General features: G+C 39.3%; 2 protein-coding genes across 4 annotated transcripts in view; both read right to left on the bottom strand.

Annotated features, from left to right (window-relative positions):
* The window catches only part of cnstb (consortin, connexin sorting protein b), a 58,469-nt gene extending 49,496 nt beyond the window's left edge, over positions 1-8,973 (bottom strand). Inside the window, exon 1 of the mRNA XM_057822308.1 lies at positions 8,775-8,973. The gene's annotated coding sequence lies outside the window, so the exon portion shown is untranslated. The remainder of the gene's footprint in view (positions 1-8,774) is intronic.
* A 2,831-nt stretch (positions 8,974-11,804) lies between these two features.
* Positions 11,805-24,995, bottom strand: part of kif26bb (kinesin family member 26Bb) — a 54,184-nt gene continuing 40,993 nt past the window's right edge. For 2 of the 3 annotated variants that reach the window (XM_057822301.1, XM_057822303.1), the window contains 3 exons: positions 24,640-24,792; positions 18,254-18,404; positions 11,805-13,528 (listed from right to left, as the gene is read on the bottom strand). In XM_057822301.1, the coding sequence (XP_057678284.1) occupies positions 13,447-13,528; positions 18,254-18,404; positions 24,640-24,792 (386 nt within the window). In that variant the 3' untranslated portion in view covers positions 11,805-13,446. The remainder of the gene's footprint in view (positions 13,529-18,253; positions 18,405-24,639; positions 24,793-24,995) is intronic. The other variant, XM_057822302.1, reaches the window with a different exon arrangement.

Genomic DNA, 24,995 nt, shown 5'->3' with positions numbered 1-24,995 from the left:
CTGCTCTGAATTGGAATGATTTTATCTCTAGTAGGTGTCCAATCCATTTGAACTGGGAGGGTGGCAGCGAATGAACATTCGTTCATTCGCTGCCATCCCTCCCACTTCAAACGGATTGAACGTCTATGGCCGGTAGTGGCACCCAATGCCAGGCAATTAGGTAATTTTGTGCCATTTAAGGTCATTTACCAGTTAATTTTCAGTTACTTCCTGTTGATTTTGGGGTATTTTATGGGTGTCTTACTGTTTATTTTGAGTTACAGAACAAGAAGTGAACTGGAAATTACCCAAATGAATAGGCAGTGACTCAAACTCAACAGAAACCACCTGTAAATGCCCCCAAATGAACAGCAAGCGGCCTGTAAATGCCCTGAAAATCAGACAGAATGACTGTGAATTAGAGCAGGGCGGTAAACCGAAAATTTACCGTCACCGAAATTCTTAACGATGACCGACGTAATTTTGACCATGTCGGTAAATTCGGTAAATTAATAAAACAAGAAAATAGTCTTTTCATCGCGCTTTGATTCTGTGTTGTTCGTCTATGTTCATTCCCCTTTAAGAAAGCAGTGAATGTGCTTACGTAGGGAGTCACGTGATCATCAGGAAGCCAATCAAACAAAAGCCCGGTAAGCTAACGCTAGCAGCTAACGCTACAAGCAAAACGTGATGGAGTGTGGCTTAAGGGAGGTTCACCAAACTTTCAACCGACATTTAGTAGACTCTTGGTGGCATCCAGACGGGCTTTCACCCGCTGTCCTCCTTTGTTCTCACGATTTCCGGAGATGGTGCTTTCAGTGCTTTCTACTGGTAGCCAGGCTAACGCTAGCTAGCGGCTAACGCTACAAATGAACGTTATGGAGTCGGATAGCGGCTCTAACCTTGTCGAAACGGCTGAACTTAATGAGTGGATTGGGCACGGACTGCATCTAGCAATTACTTTGTGGCGTTATTTTGTATCTGTCTGTGTGTGATTCCTCTGATAGCTTTTGTGATGGTAAAGCATTCAGCATAAAGTACAATCCAACGGCGAAACTTATAATGACCGAGAAATGGCCCCAGCTATTTTTATTGTGCGTGCATTTATTAAAAAATGCACTGGGGGGGAAAAAAACCCTTAAACCATAAAGTAAGCACTTGTATTTAATAATTATGTCACGGCAGCCATTAATAAGTTGTCTTTTTGAAGTGTACTGTTCAAGCTGCAAGTCATTTGTGTTACAATGACATGTTTGCACAGGCATATTGATTTTGACAATGTACATTGTTCAAGTCATACACGCTGTTATAAATGTTCACACTTGAATTCTTATTGCTTACAATACATTTTTATAAACTTAATGTTTAGACTGCATGTACAATTGTTAAATACAGTATATCAAATTGAATGCTGGTAAATAAATCAACAAGAAATAGTTCATCTGTATTTCATGCATTGATTCAGATTTTCAAATTATATAACAGTCCGCTTGGGCGAATTTATCGTCATTTATCGTTATCGAGATAAATCTGCTCAATTTATCGTGATACATGTTTAAGGCCATATCGCCCAGCCCTACTGTGAATGCTCTAGTTTCGAAAGAACGAACGTTCCCAGTCTAAGTGGATTGGGCGTCGAGCACCGTCAATGCAGCCTTAGCGTTAACTGAGACACTATAATGTTGGATTATTTTGATAGCAACTTGTGGGTTCATTTTAATTTATTTTTTAGTAGAATTGTCAAACGATTAAAATTTTTAATCGAGTTAATCACAGCTTAAAATTAATTAATCGTAATTAATCGCAATTCAAACCATCTATAAAATATGCCATATTTTTCTGTAAATTATTGTTGGAATGGAAAGATAAGACACAAAATGGATATATACATTCAACATACTATACATAAGTACTGTATTTGTTTATTATAACAATAAATCCACAAAATGGCATTAACATTATTAACATTCTGTTAAAGCGATCCATGGATAGAAAGACTTGTAGTTCTTCAAAGATAAATGTTAGTACAAGTTATAGAAATTTTATAATAAAACCCCTCTTAAGGTTTTCGTTTTAATAAAATTTGTAAAATGTTCAATCAAAAAATAAACTAGTAGCTCGCCATTGTTGATGTCAATAATTACACAATGCTCATGGTGCTGAAACCCATAAAATCCGTCGCACCCAAGCGCCAGCAGAGGGCGACAAAACACCAAAAAACACAAGTAACAAGTGGACATGACACTGTGTTGTCATTTTATCTGTTTGAACGGGGCATGTGCGTTAAATGCGTCAAATACTTTATTGTGATTAATTAAAAGAATTAATTACCGCCCGTTAACGCGATAATTTTGACAGCCCTATTTTTTAGACATTGACACCTTTTTAAAACGATATATCGATAACCTTTTGGGATACAAAGTATCACGATATATCACCATTTCGATATTTTGTCACACCCCTAGAAGGGAGAGTTTTCATTGAAAAGCTTAAACAACAGCATTGTCAAAAGCATAAAAATTGCTCGGTACCGTAATTTTCAGACTATGAGCCGCTACTTTTTCCCTCATTTTGAATCCAGTGGCTTATAGTTCAGAGCGACTTATTTGTTGATTTATTTGGGCTAATAGGTAACACTTTGACAGCAGCGTCATCAGAATGCCGTAAGATCAGACCGTCATATTACCTGTCAAGTTGTACGGTCTCAGCCAGTACGGTCGGAATACTATTTTAACTTTCTAAAAAATATTAATATTATGCTCGTAAAATATCATACATGTTTTTTTTTTTCCTGACATCTTTCATGTTCTGCATTTGAAACAATATTATTTTTTGCTAGGGCTGTCAAACAATTAAAAATTTTAATCGAGTTAATTACAGCTTAAAAATTAATCAATCGTAATTAATCGCAATTCAAACCATATATAAAATATACCATAATGTTCTGTAAATTATTGTTGGAATGGAAAGATAAGACACAAGACGGATATGTATATACATTCAACATACAGTACATGAGTACTGTATTAGTTTATTATAACAATACATCAACAAGATGGCATTAACATTATTAACATTCTCTTAAAGCGATCCATGGATAGAAAGACTTGTAGTTCTTAAAAGATAAATGTTAGTACAAGTTATAGAAATTTTATATTAAAACCCTTCTTAATGTTTTCATTTTATTAAAATTTGTAAAAATTTTCAATCAAAAAATAAACTAATAGCTCGCCATTGTTGATGTCAACAATTACACCATGCTCACTCATGAAAGCCATAAAATCAGTTGGACCCAAGCGCCAGCAGAGGGCGCCAAACACCAAAAAACAAGTAACAAGCGGACATTACACTCTGCTGTCATTTTAATCTGTTTGAGCGGGGCATGTGCGTTAATTGCGTCAAATATTTTAACATGATCAATTAAAAAAAATAATTACCGCCCGATAACACGATAATTTTGACAGCCCTATTTTTTGCATAATTCAAGAAGGACTGTGCACATAAAGATATTCCTATTATTTCATTTTAAAGGCCTTTTTTTATTTTACAATTAATTCATAAATAATACAATTTAGTTGAAGCTGATCAGGATAACATTGCTAGCAAGGAGTCATTTTAAGGTTGAACAAGAGTTGTCATTTACTGTATAGATAAGAGACTCTTTTTAAACCTTGCATTATAACAACATAGTGTTCATTATTTTTTGCAGCCAGCTAATCACCTGCACCCATCTGTCAGTCCTCCCCCATGGGAAGCAAATGAAGGCCTGCTGCCATTTTACACACTAAAAGCTTGTCAACACCAACATCAAAACTTCCTGTCTCTTAGCATTAGTAAAGAACAGATAGGTCGAGGCTGTCATGGTGCTGATGAATTAGAGCAGTGATCCCCAACCACCGGGACCAGTACCGGTCCATGGCACTTTTGCTACCGGGCCGAAGTGAAATAATAAATAATTTGTTAACGACCGCAATCTGTAGGCTTGCCACCCGTCCCTTGAAATACGGAATCGTTCCGTAATTGGGAAGTTAAAAGTTTATTCTGTATTTCACAATTGTCCCATGGGGCAACCCACGGCTCTGGCGGCGGTGCGCCCAGCCCATGCACGTCTGTAACACACACCTGGCTGCGCTCATGAGTGACCAGTGAGCCAACAATAATGAACAAAAAACAGGAGATATTAAAAACAACAAGATAGTTATCTGCCTGCTGGCTGATGTCTGCCCTGCACTGCGCTCCACTTCCGGGTTCGTTGATTAGTTACCTCGCTCGCTCGGACACCCCATCTCATCCTCAAAAGGGGAAACGTCTTCAAAAAAATAGACTGGAGCGGGAAGAGGGTAAATCGTGGCTCGATCGACTCACTGATGATGATTATAAAGCGAACTGCAAGGCAGGCAGGAAAGTTTTTGTAGTGTCTCACGGAGGTGTAAAACAGCATGCTGCAGGGGACCTCCACAAACGGAATATAAGATCCGAGAAGAGCCTTCGTCACAATTCTTTGTACGTGAAACATCCCCTGAGCTTGATTTGGTAAGGCGTTATGCTTCTGTGTATGGATAACATATAGGCTATATTTATATTTACCTTCATACATCTTGCATTGATAGGAGCATGGCTAGGCTATTTCAGTTGCTACTATGGTTGATTATTTTCAGGAATGTTGATTTTTTTTTTTTAAACATGCATTTATTATCAATAAATATGGAATGAATTTATGTACCCATAAAGAACATCTTATTTTGTTATGCTAACTAATGCTCCTCATTTGGAATTATTCCTAATAGATTAACAGAAAATAAACATTGAATAAATAGTCCTACTGTGAATGTATATACTATCTATTGATTGATTAACAGTGATACCAAAATTAAAGCAATAATATGACATCATCCCACTCCTACCCTCTAAATTACTGCAGCTGAGGTGACACAGGTACACCACACAGTAAAACGTGGCCAGCCAGAGCTACAATAGTGCTGACTGTGGACACAGGCTCAATCAGAAGATTTTTATGTGATTCCAAAACTGAAGAAAATGACTTTGGGAAGAACAAAGCAAGAGGCACTGTTGAAACAAGTCCTGGGTCCAAAGGCAGTGGGTGATGTGCTCAAGATCTTAACGTCACCCATCCCATTCTCCATAGAGACCGATGCCTCGAATAAATTGAGCAGGAAGATGTTTCCCCTTGCTGTCCAGTACTTCAGTCCAGAGTCTGGGCTCACCAACAAAATGCTGGACTTCATAGACAATGGAAACAAGTCAGCTGCTGGAATTGTAGCTCTCCTGGAACATTCCCTTAAGAAATGTGGCTTCTCAATGGATCACGTGACCGGATTCAGTGTCGACAACACAAATGTTAATCACGATATTCAAAACTTTGTTTTCACTAACCTGCCGAAAAAAACAAAACAATCTGCTGCAAGAAAATTGCCATGCCCACATAGTGAACAATACAGTTTTCTCATCTAAAAATACATTTCTATGCATTTAGGAGTTTTGGGGATGCCCCTTTTTTTCGCCCGTAAGACTTTGGGCTCGAGCGGGGTGTCCCTTATTTCTATTTCTGAAAGGTGGCAACCCTAGCAATCTGGCCTGTGCCTCTTTACACATCAATATGCCTGCCTACTTTATTGACTAATCCGAGTAGACATTTGTGTACATCGCCCTCTAGTAGTGGGCCGCCATTACTGGGGTGTTTTGCACGCCAATAGCAGCCCAGCGTCAGTCAAAGTAAACACTAACGTTAGCTGCTATTGGCTGTGTGCTATGGGCGGCGACGTTTTTGGACAGCTTTTTTACAAGGAAAAGGCCACCTACTGAGCTAGAACAGAAGGCTACACCCAAGTCCATTCTGCATAATATGTGGCTAAAAGCTAGTAAACAAGGTAACTAAACCGAATGCACTGAGAGCATTATACCTCGTAGCGAACCGTATTGCTAATTCTAAAGCCAAGAAATCTTTCTTGACTGGAGAAGAACCCATTATGCCTCCAACCAAGGATATTTGCCATCAAGTTTTAGGAGAGGCAGCTGTTAAAAAAGGTTGATTCAGCCTATGGTGAGTTACATTTTCCCTGCTCTTAATGTTCGTTTTTAGCCTCGCTGTGTTATATTTAGTGTAATTTTAAGACACATAGCTGAAGGGTGTAGGTTTGGGCTCAACATTGGTTGGGACGATATAACAGCATAAGATAAATGCACACTTTTTGCTGGGGACGGGACGTTAATAAGACCAAACAGATTGGGTAAACGGGGGTCAGGGCTACATTTCTCACGAATATGAACCTAATTAATTGAAAGGCTAACTCATAATTGCAAAATGAATCTGTATTGAGTTATAACAGTGCTTCTCAATTATTTTTTGTAACGCCCCTCATAGGAAGACACTATGCCTTCATGCGCTGGTCCTCATGGGAAACGCAGTTGATGACCCCAAAATGCAGTGTCAGCAATAAAATTAACTTACAAGAATATGTATAATAACAAGTTCAAAATGAGCGTTTTTTTTTTTTTGTTTGTTTCCCATCATTCTTCAGGGGAATTCTAAATCAGGCTGCTTAGGACAGCTATACTTTTCGCCAAGATCGTCATCCATTGAATATGGTACGCCCGCCGGTGTCGTGCCAATGTAGTTACCCCAGTCAAAAATTGTATCCCCTGGGTGGAGCCATATGGAGGTAGATTTGTGTCTTCATTATTCTATCAAAAAAAGTGTTTGAACGCAAAAATAAATTTGAAACTCAAAAAAAATGCATTTGAAAGATATTTTTCTTTGAATTTTTGTTTTGATTGAAGTCTTTTTTTTTTTTTTGATGACTTTTTTGAATGAAGTAATTTTGTTTTGCGTTTGGGCCACATTTTGGCTAGGACTTTGTGTCTTTATTCTTCAAACAAAAAATATATTTTTTCAAACAAAAAATCCCTTCAATCAAAAAAAAAAAAAGGAAAATTTCAATCATAGAAAGAAAGTTTTTGAATGCGAAAAAATATTTGAGATTCAAATATTTGCATTTGAACTTTAATTTTTTTTTATTTTAAAAGTTTTCTTTGATTTTAGCAATCCTTTCTGTTTTTGGGCCATATTATGGGTAGGACATTTGTGTCTAAATCATTCAATACCCAAAAAGGTTGCTTCAATTCCCAAAAAATATTTTCAAACAAAGAAAAAAAAATCCTTTGAAAAATAAAATTCCCCTCCCCTATTTTTTTTTTTCTTTTTAAATAATAATAATAAACCATCTAAGGTGCTAGTCACATGATCTGTTTGAAAAATAATTTTGACCCATTATAAATTTTTTTTTTTTTTTTTTTTTGTTCATTTACTTCATTTTTGTTGTTTGCTTTAATGCTTTACAACTTTTATACATGTACTGTATAGGAAAGTCAATTACATGCAATGACACTTTTCGGCCATGGCCCCTCCGCTTATGAGTGCCATGTAGTTTAAGATTTTGCTATATGAATGAATATTATATTTATTATAGGCTCAGAAATAGTGGCCAACTTTAATATAGTATTCTGATTACTGTAAGCTATATGACCAGTGTTGTTAATAACGGCGTTACAATATAACGGCGTTACTAACGGCGTTATTTTTTTCAGTAGTGGGTAATCTAATTAATTACTTTTCTCATCTTGGCAACGCCGTTACCGTTACTGAGGACGGAAAGGCATGCGTTACTATGCGTTATTATATTGGTCAAAAAGTCTGAGGGAGACGGACTCACCGAGACGACAGAGCAGAGCAGGAGTGCGGAGGAGGCAAGAAAGTTGTGACGCCGAGCAAACGCGATGCTAGGTAGCTCCAATAATACATGTTGTAGCCGATAGCCCACAAACTACGCCCGCATGTTATGGTAGATATGGTAGACATGGTAGATATGGTAGATATCACATGTACTGTATATAGATATAACTAGATGCAAAATGACAGACACGGCACTAGATGCGTTTGTAAACAGCCGCCATCTTAAAGCAGTAGACTTTTTAGGACGGCTCTGTTGTAGAGAACCTTCCTAGCGAACCTGGGTAACTTTTTTTTAATCTAAAATACTTCTAAATCGGCAAAATCTTGACTTCAATCTATCTTTAAATGATGAAACAGTTTTAAAACTTTCATATGTCGAAAGTAGAGAGAAGGGAACTAATGCAATAATGGGAGCAATTTTAACAACTTTTAACAGTTGATTCAGGGTAAAGGGTAAATTAGGGTAAAGAATTGGGCTCGGGTCAATTGTACCAAAAACCTTCACAAAAAAATTCACATAGTGTGGCCTATGTTTTTTTTTTTTTTGTTTTTTTTTGTTTTTTTTGTTTGTTTTTTTTTGGGGGGGGGGGGGGGGGGGGGAGTAATTATCACCAATTACTTTGCCAAGTAACTAATTACTCTTACATTCGGGTAATTGAGTTACTAACGCAATTACTTTTTGGGAGAAGTAATTTGTAACTATAATTAATTACTCTTTTTCAGTAAGATTACAAACACTGTATATGACACACATTATTTCAATGCTGCATATATTACACACGGATGACTTTATATATTTATGATTGGAAGTTGTCAATTGGGCGAAATCTGGTTCCAATTTCAAAAAATAAGTAAAATATTTAAATAAATCCACACAACCACACGTGTTTTTTTCGAACACGATTATCCACCAACTATATGAAACAATACATATTCTCCCTCTCTCCGTGGGTCCCTTTCAAATCCCTCTAATAAAACCCGAATGCATTGTATCTTACATAACTTGATGACACATCTGGGGAGGATGAAGACATCTTGTACTCACCGCTGTATAAAATATACCGGCGTGCGTGTACATCGTCTCTCAAAAAAGAAAGCGCACGTCTCGGGCGTCTTGTCTCCTCTTCGGGTGCAGTAACATCAGCTTTCTTGTCGCCATGCAACTATCCTCCACTACACGCTCATCTTGTTTACCCTTCCATCCGGGGAATTGCTAACCTCGTCACATTGATAAACAGTTTTTCCCTTCATGCGATTGGTGTTTATTTTATTGAGTTGCATTTGTGGCAAAGGCTGCCACCTTCTGACAGAGAAGTAGATTTATATTGTCTGTCAGGGGTTACGTAAACGTTTGAACAAGTCATATGATGACTTAATCCGGTGGTGTATGCGCACATTTACCATTGTGTTAGACGTGTATCGTTTTTGCTACCAATTAGATAAAAAAAAACTACTAAAACATTTTGAAAACTTCCACGATAAATGTCTGGATTTTATTAGCAAATTTAAATAGCAATCTTTGAACATAAATTATATTAATATACACAATAAATACAGGCTTGTTCATAATCTTTTAACCAGGGGTGAAAGTGGCTAGAATTTCTTGCCGGAAGTCCCGACGTGAAGGTCGCCACGGAGCCAGAAATGTTATTATTATTTTTTTGTTTTTCTTTCTTTTTTTTCCTTCTTTTTTTTTTTTTTTTTTGGGGGGGGGGGGGGGGGGCTCTTAAACTACTGAAATACAAAGAAAACTGTTTTAGCAATTATCTCTATAACACATAAAAACTAGGGCTGTTAAACGATTAAAATTTTTAATCGAGTTAATTACAGCTTAAAAATTAATTGTTATTAATCGCAATTAATCGCAATTCAAACCATCTATAAAATATGCCATATTTTTCTGTACATTATACATATATATATATATATATATATTCTGTAAAATAAATTGTTGGAATGGAAAGATAAGACACAAGATAGATATATACAGTGGGGAGAACAAGTATTTGATACACTGCCAATGGGAATAAAATAGCCTCAAACCATTGTTCTCTTTAGACCGTCATAAAACTACAAAAAAAAAAAGTACACAAGCATTGCATTAGCAACAACGTTAGCTTAGCACGCTATACAGGTTCACTAAACATAAACAAAAAGCGTCTCGTACAAAGAATAGAACATTTCGCTTACTAACATAATATGTACATTCTTTACAACAATCATACTTACGGACAAATCTTGTCCAAGGATCATATAAGCACAACATTACAACGTAGGCGTCAGCCCGAGACGTCGTGCAGCCATATTGAACTGGCAAGAAAAAAATAAACCATGTCGCAAAGCGACCACAAGAGTTTACTGTTAGACAGCACAAAAAGCCTTGCTGTAAAACTTACCAAAAGGCAGAAAACTGTCTGAGCAGGACATGTGCGTTAATTTCCATTCAAAATTGTATTTTTCAGTTATATGCAAAATAAAAGTTAAAAAAAACAGCAATAATCACAACCTCCATCTCCTAATTTAACAAAATGCCAAATCTCAATTTTAACTACTTAAGAACATAGGATGCATATTAAAATTGAAGGTAATGTAAACATTGACTTTTTTTTTTTTAATTTAATTAAGATTTAAATCACAAACATTCAGAAAAATAAGTACAAATGACTAGTATTATGCAGAGTTAAATTATTGGAATATATTTTGAAGAGGGCGCAAACATTGATTTTTCTCAATCATGAGGAAATTAGTAAGTAGCCTAACATAAATGAACAAATATAAGTCCAAAGTGCACATTGACAGCTAAGATGTTCTGAACCTCCCCATCAGAGTAAATAAAACTAAATATGATAAATAAGCCTCCTCAACTCTTTCCTTGCTTTTAAAGATTTGATCAATTTTATGTTGCATTGCCCTTTTTTTGTCGCGTCAATTCAACAACCTTTTTTTTGTTTGTTTTTTGCTGTACCAGAAAACATGCACATTTGAACCAATCAGAGCTAACTATCTCTGCTGATCACATGTCAGTATGTCAGCCAATTGAACGGATAAATGAGTCCAGGCATTTTGCTTTGCTGCGTGTATTCACACATTGACTCATCATCGTCAGACTCCGATAACTGCAGCAACTGGGGAAACCTCCATGCCGTCCGTGGAACAAAATAAATGATAAATATTGGTGGAAACGGATTACGCTACACAAACACTTTATTATGCTTGCTGTTAACACTTGTGTACGTAAATCTGATGTTGATAGATTGTTTTCTTCTTGGAGATGAAATGCATGTGCGGCAGCTCAGCATTTTTATTGTATTTTTTTTAACATAATGTTTTGACAGTTGCCGTCATATTTTGGGAATCAAAGCACCGTGTACCGGTACAGCATTCCGGCCCTGAATCTTATACCGGAACTGCGTTCCTGACTGTTCTGGCCCACTTTCACCCCTGCTCTTAACTATCCAGGAATGCAAAAAATAAACATTTGTCATAAGACCACTCAAAATTGTCCGTCTAAATAAATAAATTAAACTGCAGAAACCTTTTACTCGGGGTATAACAATAATAATAAAACTGGAGCCTTCCTTCATGTAAAACATTTGTCCACAAAAATGAAAACTTTTTATGATTAACGTATGATTATCTGGGGGGGGGGATTCTGCATAGGCTGCAAATGAAAATATTTTTAAATAATGTAGAAAATAAAAAAATAAGAAATAATTCTTAAATAAATGCAAGTCATCAGCCAATCAAACGTGCGATTGAGGGGACAAATTGAGCATCCTGAAAAGTTGGGAGTGTTAGGTCCCTACCGTCCCTCCGCAAACCTATGCCCTTGCCTATAAAACAGACCATGTTTTACTAATGCATTAAGCTATTGCATTACCCTTACTGCAACAAGGCATACATCATAAACTGATTTTCATTCAAAATAGTATTTTTTTCAATGATGTGCAAAATAACAATGAACAAAAACACCATACAGTAACCCCAACCTCCATCTCCCATTTTATTTTTCCCTCATTTCTTCACATCTAAATGCAAAACATTAATTTTAACGACTTAAGAACATACTGTACAAAGGATGTACATTAAAAATTGATAATGTAAACATTGACTTATTAAAAAAAAAAAAAAAGTAACATACATCAAAAACAAATACAAATAACTAACATTATGCAGTCAAATGGAATATACAAGTAGAATAAGCCTATTCAACATTCTCCTTTTTCTTAAAGATCTAGTCAATTTTCTGTTGCATTGCCCTTTTTTATCGCATTAATTCAACAAACTTTTTCTTTTTTTCTTTTGTTGCTGTCCAAGAAACATGTGCATTTGAACCAAGTAGAGCTAACTATCCATGCTGATCATATTTCAATATGTCAGCCAATTCAACGGTCAGGCAGGGTGGTTAGCTGCGTCTCGTCGGATTCAGATACACACGCTGGGAGAACTCCGTGGAATAAATAAATAATAAATATTGGTGGAAACGCATGACGCTACACAAGCACTTTATTAGGCTTGTTGTTAACACTTGTGTATGTAAATCTGGCGTCAGTAGATTGTTTTCATCTTGGAGATGCGTGGGTGGCAGCCTGGCAGTTTTGTTTTTTTTTTAAACACGGAGGTTTGACAGTTGCCGTCATATTTTCGGGATCAAAGTACCGTTCCGCCTCCAAATTTTATACCAGAACAGCGTACCGGACCGTTCCAGCCCACTTTCACCCCTGCATATAGCAAACAAACAGTGATATTTGAGAAGTGAAAAGTTCATATCAGTGACATATAGTCGGACAATTACTTACCGACAGAAAAAATACATGAATATTTTGTAGATTCTCCTTTTGCAAAAATTACTTCCTCCAAATGTTTTCCATTTCTATTCTAGTTCAAGATATTTTGGACCAAAAATTCTGCACTTTTCTTTTACATTTGGTTCAAAATGCTTACAATTTTATTTCCATGTTGTTCAGCACCAAAATGTATATACAGCACAACAAGTAAAATGGGATTTTCCTGTAAACAGTTCATTTTAAACAAAAAAAAATCAACTCAATAAACAAAAGGGGTAAACCAGCCGTCGACTCAATAAAAACCTTTACAAGCTAACGTTTTTTTCATCAAAAAAGATTTCAATGGCAGGCAAAACCTACAGTGAGTGTCATGGTAGTGTTGAATGTGTTTTCTTTATAAATAAGGCAAATTGGCAGACGGACAGAAATTACACACAAGACACATATTTACATTCAGTGACAAAGAAGAAGGCAAAAAAATACATAGAAAAAAATCCCAAATGTGCTCAAATTTGAGATCGAAGAGACCAACTAGACCAACAACTTAACAATAACTAAACATCCCTATATACAGCACAGTATCGACACTATGGCAAAGAAATAAACATGTACATGAGCGCTGAAAGGACAGTTTTAATGTTCCTCAATTAAAAGTGTTTCAGTATTTTACCTAATTTAACCTTCGACTTACAATGAAAACAATATTAGTATAAAGAAATTTTGAGGTGACATCAAGGTGACGTGCATTCAAATAAGTGGTGAGCCACAAAAACGGTGTAGTTAAGAATACATACATATTATATGTAGTGTGTACCTGATTTAACTATGTGTAATGCAGGTAGCTCTATGGCTTTTAATAAACCGCAGTTCCCTGTGATACAATCCTGTAAGGTAGATATCCATAAAATCTTCAGCCATCCAGCCTCATCTTTAAGGTCCTCCAGGAGCTCCAGAGTGTCCACCTCGAAATTCTGCCAAAGGTCGCCTGCCGGACAGTGATGAAAGAGAATGTCTGTGGGTGTAAAGTACATGATGATGAACAACAGACCTTCAATACAACATCAACAATTTCCATTGACGTTTATCTTGTTCAGGGCCACATGGAGTAAGAGCCTTTCCCAGGTGACTTTGGCAGATTACTTCACACCGTGGACTGATTGTTGCTGACAGTCAATCACAGGCCTGATTTGAATACTGTACTGTCAACCTTTCACATCCACACTCACACTTTTGTAAAGTGAACTCAACCCTGTAAAGATGTAAGATTAGTAATACATTGTCAGCATTTCCCAATACTGCAACCTACACATATTAATAGTAATATTATGTGCCATGAGTGGCTATTCAGCAGTTTGTTTGTTTTTTTAATGTTTATTACAAGGCTCATTTACCAAACACTATGCCTATAATTTTAGTATTACTTCCAGAGGTAGTATTAAGGTGTACCGAGAGATGGTTATCTCCGGTACGCGCAAGTGAAGGTCACAACCAACTGTATAGTCAGGGGTGCACATAATTTTTTTGCCCAGGTTCTCAGAGGAGGACCTGGAGATGTGACTTGGTCCTCATTGAGCTTGAGAGCCGACCCGCCTGATGCGATAAATTTATGACAAGCTTTACTTAGAGTCAATTAACTTTAATTAATTATATGAACAATTAATGCTTGATAAACATCAACTGGCACAACAAAATTGCTATTATTTTGAAGTGAAATGTAAAGAAATAAAAAGCACCAATTCAAAATAAAGGGCATTATGCGGCTCCCACATTAACTCCAAGCCTTTTTAAAAGTGGGATGTCCTCCTCATAAGACCTCATTGAACGTGCATGTTTAGCTTTGTAAAATGCGAGCAAAAACACGTTAGTCAGTGCATGTCGCTGTTCATTACCTTTACTCCGCCATTTGTCCGTAGGGCGAGTGGGGTCCTGTTTAACATCGATAGTTTGCTTAATTGCCACATGCTCTGTTTTTTTCGTGCTTTTCAAAGTTTGGATGGCTGAAATTCTTTCACCCTACATAAAATGCGCTGCTCTTATCGGCGACATTGGGATTCTCAAGGCAAATTTTGTACCGCATTTCCGTGCGAGCATCATTTGCTTCTAGCCACGGTACCTCGTGTAGCCACTTTTCAGCAAAAGTCCTTTTTTTCGGTAGCTCCGGTGACGTCTCTGTCGTCTGTCTGTCTTTTGACGGGGGTGGGGGAACACGGAAGTAATTACTCAGTGTGGCCTACCTCTTCGACATTTTGAGAAGTTATTTTCTCGTGTCCGCCGCAAATACAGTGGTCAGCCATCGGTACGCAAAAGCGTATGGAAGCCGTTGAGGGCCAGCGCGTTTGTCTACGTCCAGTACGCATGCGCGCATGCGGACCACTTATGTGCACCCCTGTGTATAGTAGTATAGTAGAGTATAGGGGCAACGGTGACGCAGGTGGTTCAGCCCAGTCCACTAATTGAGGCAACGGGGGATCACCACTTGTTCCAGCTCCTGTGCCCATTGTCGTTGTATCCTTGGACAAGTACTTCACTCTACTTGCCTGTGTGAAAGGAGTGTGAAAATGAGTGCTTAGATGGGAGACGGAAGTGTGAGGGGCCCCTGCTTGCTGAGCCATGTTCCTCCTCCTTGTGTGTGTGTGTGTCTTGATTGCAGGATTGGACAGATGGGTGAGCCTGGCACAGGTGCAGTCGATCATCGTTAACAGCCTACTTAAGCCAGTCCCTGACCTCACTTCATCGCCAGATCAACAGCGCTACTCCACGAGTTTGTGACTCTCGCGTTCACTTTGATCCAGGATTTGTATTGCTTTTATGTAGCTCACCTTGTCTTTGTTTATAGATCCTGTATTGCTCGCCTGCCTTGACAGCTCACCTGCTCTCTTGCCAAATGCTCGCCTGACTGCTTTCGTATTATGCAATAAACTATTGTTACCCCTGCCACCTTGCCTGCCTTCTCTGCGCTTGGGTCCCCCGCTCTCCCAGAAACGTAATAGGAAGGGCCGATGGCACGGATTGGCTGCCTCGCCTCTGTAGGACTGTCCCAGGGCAGCTGTGGCTACAGTAGTTGCTTACCGCCATCAAGTGCGGAGTGAAAGAATAATGCAATGTGAAGCGTCTTTGAGTGTCCAAGAAAGCGCTATATAAATCCAATCCAAGGCATTGTTATAATTATTAGTGTAGTTGTTTTCGTCAACGATGATGACAACAAAAATATTTAGTCTGCACTTTTTTTTCATGACAGGGATGATAAAAATCTAAAAATGTGCTTTGGGAGACTAAAACACAACGAGACAAATGCCAGTTTTCCTTTGACGAGACGAAAATGCGCTATATTTTCCATCACGTTCACAATGTGTGACATTTTATGTGTAAATAGCCTGCATCGCAGCAATGTCTGGTTGTGTCATTTGTGACGTGCTGCTCCGCCCCCCTACTGACTCACCAGTGTGTTGTCTCCAGTCTTCATGCAGGCTTGCATACATGCTAAGATTTGATTTATTGGCCAGAGAGAATATGCAATGTTGTTTTTGTCTTTAAAAGTCTGTGCTGTGTGATCATCACACGTAAATGTAACTCATAGCGTTAGCATAGCATTCACGTTAGCAATAGGCTAGCGTATTCTTAAACTCTTTAAACTATTTTTTTTACATACAGTTTGTGGCATCCACGTGGGTATAATTAATTGAAAATGATGTAGTTTTCCTGCTGACAGTATAATCACCAAGTTGGCAATGTCCTTGTAGACGCTACAATATGTGCTCGTTTGTCAATGTTCATTCGAAATAATTGATAACCTTTATTTATTTATTTATTTTTTGGGAGTAAATTTTTTTAATTTTACAGACGTCGTTTAATTAAACGTCGACTAAAACTAGACGAAATTAGCCTTACGTTTTCGTCAAAAAATTAGACGACGGCCAACACATTTCGCGATGACTAAAATATCATTGTCGTCGTCTCCCGCTTATCCAAATCCGGGTCGCGGGGGCAGCAGCCTCAGCAAAGATGCCCAGACAGCCCTCTCCCAAGCCACTTCCACCAGAATCCCAAGGCGTTCCCAGAGATGAGATCCTCCCACCACTGAACTCGAACCCCTCCGCCACCTGGCTGTGCCTAGAAATTCTGTCCATAAAAACGACTAAAATATGAGTAAGACTAATAAGTATTATCATCCAAAAGACTAAAATGAAAATTAAAAGCGTTGCCAAAAACAACACTGGTACAGTATAGTATCAAGGCAAGCAAATTATGTGGCTGAAAGGGATGCTTAACTCTGCGCAAGTGCTGATGAAGCCTTGCTGGCATGGGAGTTAAAGCATAGGAATAAACCATACAAAGTAGCATCCATTTTCCACGTCTTGACAAGTAGATACAGTGATATGAAAAAGTATCTGAACCTTTAAAATTTTTCACATTTGTGCATAATATCACCATCAAATGTGATTTGATCTTTGTCAAAATCACACAGACGAAAATACAGTGTCTGCTTTAACTAAAACCACCCAAATATTTATAGGTTTTCATATTTTAATGAGGATAGCATGCAAATAATGACTTGCCTGGTACACCAGACTCACCGCTGTTCCAGCGATTAAGTCTGCCGACCGTCCGGCGGATCAAATTCCGAGGGCGGAACAAGCCACAACGAACAGACAGCAGAGTGGACCAATCAGCGATGGGCAGACGTTGTTAAAGCGACAAGTAATTAGCATGAGCGGAGAATGGAGAAGTTTATTCAACATGGCTAGCGCGAGCCATGTTGACTGTTGTCAATGACTTGTTTCGATGTGTTTTTGGTAATTTAAAACTGGTTTTACCGCGGATTGGAACATATTCTCGGCTCACCCGTTCGCCATCTGTGTTGTTGTAGACACGACTTTCGGCGCGCAAGAGTGACGTTACTCATTAAGAACATGTCACGCAAATAAACGAATCTGATTGGACGATTGATTTTGTACCTTGCTCAAGAGGCCGTTAATGGGCTGGGTCCCAGACTATTTCTCACAGTGTTTGAAAAATACAGGGAGAATAGTCTGGCTGTGCCAGGCAAAACAATGACAGAAAGGGGAAAAATAAGTACGCGAACCCTCAGCCTAAGGAGACTTAAAGAGCAATTGAAAGACAGGTCGCAATTCATGCCAGAAATCCCAGGAATCTGGCTGGACTACAGCAGTTTTGTAGCGAAGAATGGGACAAGATTAGTCCTGATCGATGTGCCAGACTGATCTACAGCTACAGGAAGTGTCTGGTTGAAGTCATTGTTGCCAAAGGGTGGGGCAAAAAATATTACATGTGATGGTTCACTTATTTATTTTTCCCCCTTCTGTCATTGTTTGCACACTATCTTTATTAAAATATGAAAACTTATATATGTTAGGGTAGTCTTAGTTAAAGCAGGCACTGTTTTTTTTTCATCTGTGTGATTTTGACAAAGATCAGCTCACATTTGATGGTGATTTTATGCAGAAATGTGAGAAATTTCAAAAGGTTCAGATAGTCATACCACTGTATAGTTGATCAACATTTGACACATAAACGGGGCAAGGTTTCATTTTTGACACATATTTACTTCTTTATGAACATGATATAAAGTTTAACTTCAAGTCATTATGATACTAAGTTATGTTCAAGCTTTGTTCATTGAAAGAATCACAATTGTAATATTTTGACCATTGACAAATAACCCAAACATTGTTTCTTCCTAGAGTAAATTACATATTTCCCCACAAAAATCACTCACAGTCTTGGTTCTGAACGATGGCCTCCTGCGTGAGATCCTGTCCGACCCACTCCAGATCTCTGCTCAATTTGAGGGATTGGGCTCCGACGTCTATGATCGTCTTCTGTGTGAGCTCCAAAAACTGCTGCCTGCCGCTGAAGCATGTGAGTCTCTGAAAACAGCAACATTGCATCTCATTTAGATACATTTGCATGATCATTTTTTGGGGTAAGATTATGAAAACAATTAGCACTACTGACCTCAACTTGACCTAACCATGACTCTACCATTGGCCCTAGACCATGAACATGTCTGTATATAAGTAGGTCAGGGGGTCTGACCCACCCCAACGCACACCCCACTTGAGAACATCACCCCCCACACTCAGTCCAATAAAGACATCCGACATGGCCACTAGGGACTTAAACAAGAAGGTCTCTCGTGTCTCTAAGACACTCAGCAGAATTAATCAAATTATACTTATTAAGGTTATGTACAACATAGTTATTATTTATACAAGATTATATTTCAGCCCTTTGCCCACAACATGTTCAGCTCATTTATTCTTTGTTCTTTGCTGCACATTGACCCAATTTCCCCCCCCATGTGGTCATTAAAATTGCATCAAGAAGCAACATCTGAGTGTGGTGGAGGCAGGCAGCAGTCTCTTGGGGACCAGACCGCTCGCCATGGGGACATAACGTCATCATATGCAGCAGATTGTGCTTGGGAGTGTATTTCAACTCTCTCCCTGCAAGGTGGCCATATTTTATTTAATATATTTACTTATGCAAGGCTAGCAAGGAGGGTGTTTTTGGCTGAAATTTTGTAATATTGAAAATATCTGTCATGGACTGTTAATAATACCACATAACTCAAAACTGTTGTTCCCCGTATTCCTATTTAGTGGTCTAGGATGTTTTTTTTTTTTTTATGGGTACAATGTGCACACTTGTCATACTGATTGACTGTATTTGTAGTTCAGGGCTCCAGACTACCCTCAGAGGCATTTTGCCCCTAAAATTTTGCACAGTGCGAGTAAATATTTCATCTACTCACACCTGTGTATTCCCTATGTGTTTTTATTCCTGAATACTTTTTGTTGCTGATGCCCAGTTGTTGGTGATAATGCACAAATCAGCTGTTTATTTATTTTTGTTACACTGTTTTTCATTAATATTGATGTCATTTTATCATGTTTTCACAGAAGTTTGATCCACAAATAATTATAACTTCCTTTAGTATACTGTAGCTATTAAGCTATTTTAATCGGTCCGTTGTTGCTTGGCTCTGCAAACAGCCAGATTCTCATTAATACAGTATGCGGCTGAATGGATCAAATTAGAATATTTTCTATTTAAAGAACACTTGGTAACCTTTCAGTTTTAGTCGATTTTAGCAACACCGGTGGACAAAAGCAGTACTGTTTTGCCCTTAAGGAAAACTGTGTTTGCCATGAGGACCAGGGTGCACCCGCAGTTTCGTAAAATCATGATGGTCGCCTGCAGATGGATTAAACAAAATTTCTGTTTCCAGTGGTTGTGTGAAGGATGAAAAGTAATAAGGTAATGAATCCAGTTGTGCCTAGACAATAGCATATGATGGTTAGCAAACGTGTGGCTTAGGCTACGTCCACACTAGGACACTCCTCAAAGTTAATTAGTGCCGGTGAAAGCGATACAGACCCCTCAAGATATAAAAGAAGTGTCATTCAACTAGTTGTCAGTCGACATATCATCATAAATGTTATGAAAGTATTTTACAAAGGTTGAAAGGTTACCTTGTGTTGCTTTAAATTTAAACTCTTCGCTCTTATTGCCTGCTGGCTCGTGGCTATGTCAGTGGGTAAATGTTTATATTAGCACTTCATGTGGCCATTTGCGTGTAGATGGTCAGCGAGTAAGTGTCTAGAATTTAGACCAGGGTGGGCAAAGCCGTCCTCAAGGGCTGTAGTGGGTCCTGGTCTTTGAGCCAACTCATCCAGCACAGACAGTTTAATCCATGACGTTTCTGCTGAAACAAGAAGCACCTGACTGCGATCAACTGAATGCACTTGCAAGACACCAGTGGTGAAAAGGTTTCCTCTTGATGGGTTGGAACAGAAATCCGCACCCACTGCAGCCCTTTGTGGAAAGGTTTGGTGTTCTTCTTCCTGTCTTCGATGAGGGCGGACATGTTTTTCCTCCCAGCTGCTCCTTGCTGTTATCTTTGTCTTCGTCAGTCAGTCTGCTTTTTTTTCCTCTGTGGATCAACCGCACTGGTCTCTCATACAAAAATGGATCCGATTAGTTAATCTATCACCGCAATTTACAAATCAAAGATTTTTTTCAACAGGACACGGTGCTCCAGGGGAGCCGTCTTGCCTGGACGGCACCTTTGCCGCTGGTTACGTGAGAGATTCATGGGATCATTGTAAACCAGCGTGTCTTACTGTCCTGTCCGTGGAAGATATCGAGGATATTTCGCTGTTTGGCGTTACGGTTGTGGGGTTCCTTCTGCTTGGCTTAGGAGGTGCCCTGCTCTACCGGAAAGTTTCCAAGACTGCAGCTTTCAACGAAATCAGAAATTTGACCACAGATCAAACGGTGTGATTCAAGGCATTGGAAGATCGCGTCGATGCTCAGACCGAGAACTAGCTCTGTGGACTCACGGTTTGGTCCAGGGAAGGATGGAGAAAAGTGGATACTATCTTGCGCCAGGTGACGGAACTGTCAGGGCAGGTGACTGAATTGTCAAGGCAGACCGCGACTAATGGCAATGACTTAAGGGACCTGAGATCTCGCCTACGCCATAAGGAGCGCGAATTTGACTGAAGTCCAACAGTGTTTGTGCATATTAAATTACTTATTCCGCTTAATTTGATTATAATTTTCCTTTCCTTTCCCACACACCCTTATCTCCTCCCCCCCTCCCTTCTCCTGGGAAAAGCCGCACAGATGTTCCTATCTTTTGTCCCTGATCTCTTCCCAAGGCCCGTTGCAGGGCTCTGCAACTCTTATTTTGTCTACAGACACGCACAAATACTGATACATTTGCGCACTCACACACTCACACACAACCCACCCCGAGCCACGACTGGTAGTTTTCCTTTTTTTTCATACAAAAAATCCCTTCACATGACCTGTGCGTCGTGTCATACCCCTGCTGTGTTGTATGATATATGTGTGTCTACTTGTAACTTGCTCTGTAATTTCTGAAGAAAGAGAGAAAAGTGGCGGCGCGGAACAAAGTCTGCAGCAGCCCGGTGCTCACTCATCGAACGGAATTTCGTTGCATCTGTTGTCATCTTGTGAGAGCTGCTGTCAACTACAAATAAAATCTCTGAATCTGAAACTCAGGCCATGTCTACACGTAGCAGGGTATTTGGCAAATCATCAAATCGGTTTGGCCAATCATCCTGAAAACAAGGGTTTTTAAAAACATCATCCAAAGTGAAGATGCGCGAATTGGTTTGTGGCACCATCATGTGGACACTGATAACCAAAGATTTAACTGTGGAAACGTCACTGACTGCAACAAATTTTATTCCTGCGTCACACATGAGACCAATGTTTACATTGTTTACGTGGTTGGCTTTGGAAGCTTTTTCCCACCAAACGTGCTGGTGCAGACGTAATTATTTTTTTCAGGACATATGAGAGCAGGATCCTCGGTTTTAAAAAGCCTTGCTAGGTGGAGACATCGCCTCATTTTGGTTTGCGGGGCACATTTATGGCAATTAGATCTCATATGGGCTCCTTCATGGGCCAAACATGGGAACTCACTGGCTGCCAATGACGGTGTTCAACGCCCAATCCTTTTTTTGACTGGGAGGGTACGAATGAACGAACATTAATTCGTGCCCTCCCAGTCGAAAAAAGGATTGGACGTTGAGTGCCGTCAGTGGCACTTTAAGATGAGCATTCACAGCTAGTCTTTCCAGTATAGGTGAATTGGAAGTCGATTGTTGTCAAGGGTAGACAATGAGTTAATGTTAGGTCACTTCCATGTCATTTTAAGATACTTACAGGCATACTTTCCGTAAATTTTGGATCAGTTACTGTTGCTTTGTCTAGCATTTCCGGGCTACTTCCTGTAAGTTTTGGTCACTTCCTTGTTAACACATTGGCTGTCATTGACGGTGTTAGACGTCCAAACCATTTTGACTGGAAGACGGCGAATGAACGAATGTTACGTGCATGCCCTCGATCACACATATCTACGGTTTTAGTATTTATTTATTTATTTTCCCTTCAGGCATGACCGATGACCGATTACAGAACCGAAGTGAATTTGTATATACACAGGGTTCGTACAGGCCCTTGAAATCCTTGAAAATGCTTGGATTATACGCCTGCTTTTTCAAGGTTTTGAAAAATGCTTGAATTTTGCGTTAGTGTGTTAGTGTTAGGTTCTCAGTGTGTTCTTAGCACCCTGTCTGCCTTTCAAACAAAATTCCTCAAACCTCTGGGGTCGTAGAACATTTTGGAAGAAGTGCGTACTTGTGAGAAGGTACCATATTTTATTTCTGCCTCAAAAACAATGGTTTACTGTTTAAAAGGTACAAGAAAAACTGGTAAACTCGTCTTGAAAATCATTAAAAAGTGCATGAATTTGGACATGAAAAAGGTGTACGAACCCTTTGTACAGTATGAAGTAGCTACACCGCGCCTATCAGGCAGAACAACCAAAATGGACACCCTGGCAGGCCACTTCCGGCCCGCGGGCTGGACATTTGACACCCCTGCACTAGATAGAAAGATCTCACGCATTTATCGTTTGATGTGAGATCATCACAAGTGTTACTACCATGGGGAAGCCGAATTAACCAAGCGTTCGCCCGTGATGCACAAGCACTCAATGGTTAAGCAATACCTCACACTCAATCACTTGATGCTGACATATTTTTCGCACACATTGGCATCAATGACCAAAAAACATCGCTATTTAATCCAGATTTGCAAAAAATGCTTGTATTTTGTACTGTATTTGTATGTTTTGGCCACAGCTAGGTTGCCCGGTGTCAGAGAACCAGGAAATGTGCACATTGTGCACTGTTCACAGTCAATCTTGACAAAATAAGCCTAATTACATTGAAATCTTGGTTCCAAAATGCTTTGGGATTTCCCCTAAAATAGGTTGAAGCGGTTTCTAAGCTAGTCTGAGTTTGGCTGACTTCAACAGCTTTGCACATCCTGAATGCAGCATTGAGAAGACTTGTCTAATCAACTCCCCTGAGATGAGTTAGCATTTAGAAAGCACAAAGAGGGCAAGTACTTGCATAATAAGGCATGGTGTGGTGCCACAAATTGGCGTACGCTCGTTTGCAAATCTAATCACAAACCATGTCATAGATGACAAACTTTAGTTTGATTTTATGTTAGTCAACGAGGGGAAAAAAGCATGATCATTAATATAAACTCGAGATTACCACTGTATTACGAATTAGCTTTAAAGCAACATATATACTGTATATACACAACATATATGTCATATAAATTTTACAATATTTAAAATACAGGTAGTCCCCAGGTTACGAACGAGTTCCGTTCCTAGGCTGGCGATGTAACCCGAATTTCCATGTAAATCGGAATAAACCCTTTAAGTACCTCTAAATACAAAATAACTGTCCAAAAACATGTATTATACGTCATATAGATAACATCAAGTAAAAAGTAAGATAGCTCTGAGGTAGGTTGTGTTAATTACCGTTATATTGAATGACTATTCGGGCTTTACTCGTGAGTGAATCGCTTTGTTGAGAGACAAGGGCTGTGGAAAGATAAGGGAGGCGAGAAAAGGGGGATATCATGGCCCCTCAGGTCGCCAGCATCGCCTCTCTTAATGCAAGCCCGCCATCCAAACTTAAAAAAAAACGGATCGGGATTCGCAAGGGGAGAAGCAGCTGCAGCAGCATGAGAACAAGGAAGTGGAAAGTCCAAAAAGGATGCATTGTCGGCAGCCAGGGAAGAACCAGAGGTTGGGGGGGTGGGGATCATGACTCTCCAAAGCCGAAATGGGTGCTTCCCGGGCGGACACATGGGAACCGGAGATGACAGCGGGTGGCTGCTTGAGCCCAGTCTGAAAAAGGCACTTTTTGGCAGTCAGAGGAGAACCGGAGGTCGGGGTGGGCGTCATGACACTCTGAAGCTGAAAAGGGCACTTCTCGGGCAGACACATGGGAACCAGAGATGACAGTGGGTGGGACCTGAAGCTGTCAAAACACTGCAGCATGGCGGCGACTCTGCTGGGGGAGGAGGCGTGACAAGAACTAGGTATTGTTTACGCGACTAAGAAAAAAAACACAACTGGAGACAGAATGGCAGACGAGACTTCGGCGTCGTAAAGTCGAAATCGCGTTAGTCGGGATTCGTAACCCGGGGACTACTTCATTTTTTTTGTTTTATATTGTTTAGTAAGCTCAGCACCTTTTTTCTGCATCCGTTTCTTGTTGTCAATCTCATACACTTTGATGTCGTAATTCTCTGGGATTTCATGATCCGCCCATCGAGATCTCAGGCTGTTGGCCGATTGTCTCGTTTCGAGGGGTGTGTCATCAGAGAGATCACGTGGGTTGGTGCCTACAGACAGAAAAACATACAGCTTGTAAAATAAAAGAAGATATTTTCATTCCTTTCTGTCATTTAGGGCAAACGTGATTATATACAGACATACAGGTGTAATAGCATTTACTGTATGTCTTACTTTTAAACTAATCTTTGCACCCTTAATTTTTTCTGAGCATACTGTAAGTGTGACCCAAGCTTGCCTTTTAACTTCCATT

This window comes from Corythoichthys intestinalis, chromosome 19, assembly GCF_030265065.1.
Source record: "Corythoichthys intestinalis isolate RoL2023-P3 chromosome 19, ASM3026506v1, whole genome shotgun sequence".
NCBI lineage: Eukaryota > Metazoa > Chordata > Actinopteri > Syngnathiformes > Syngnathidae > Corythoichthys > Corythoichthys intestinalis.
This window is presented reverse-complemented; position numbering and strand designations above follow the sequence as displayed.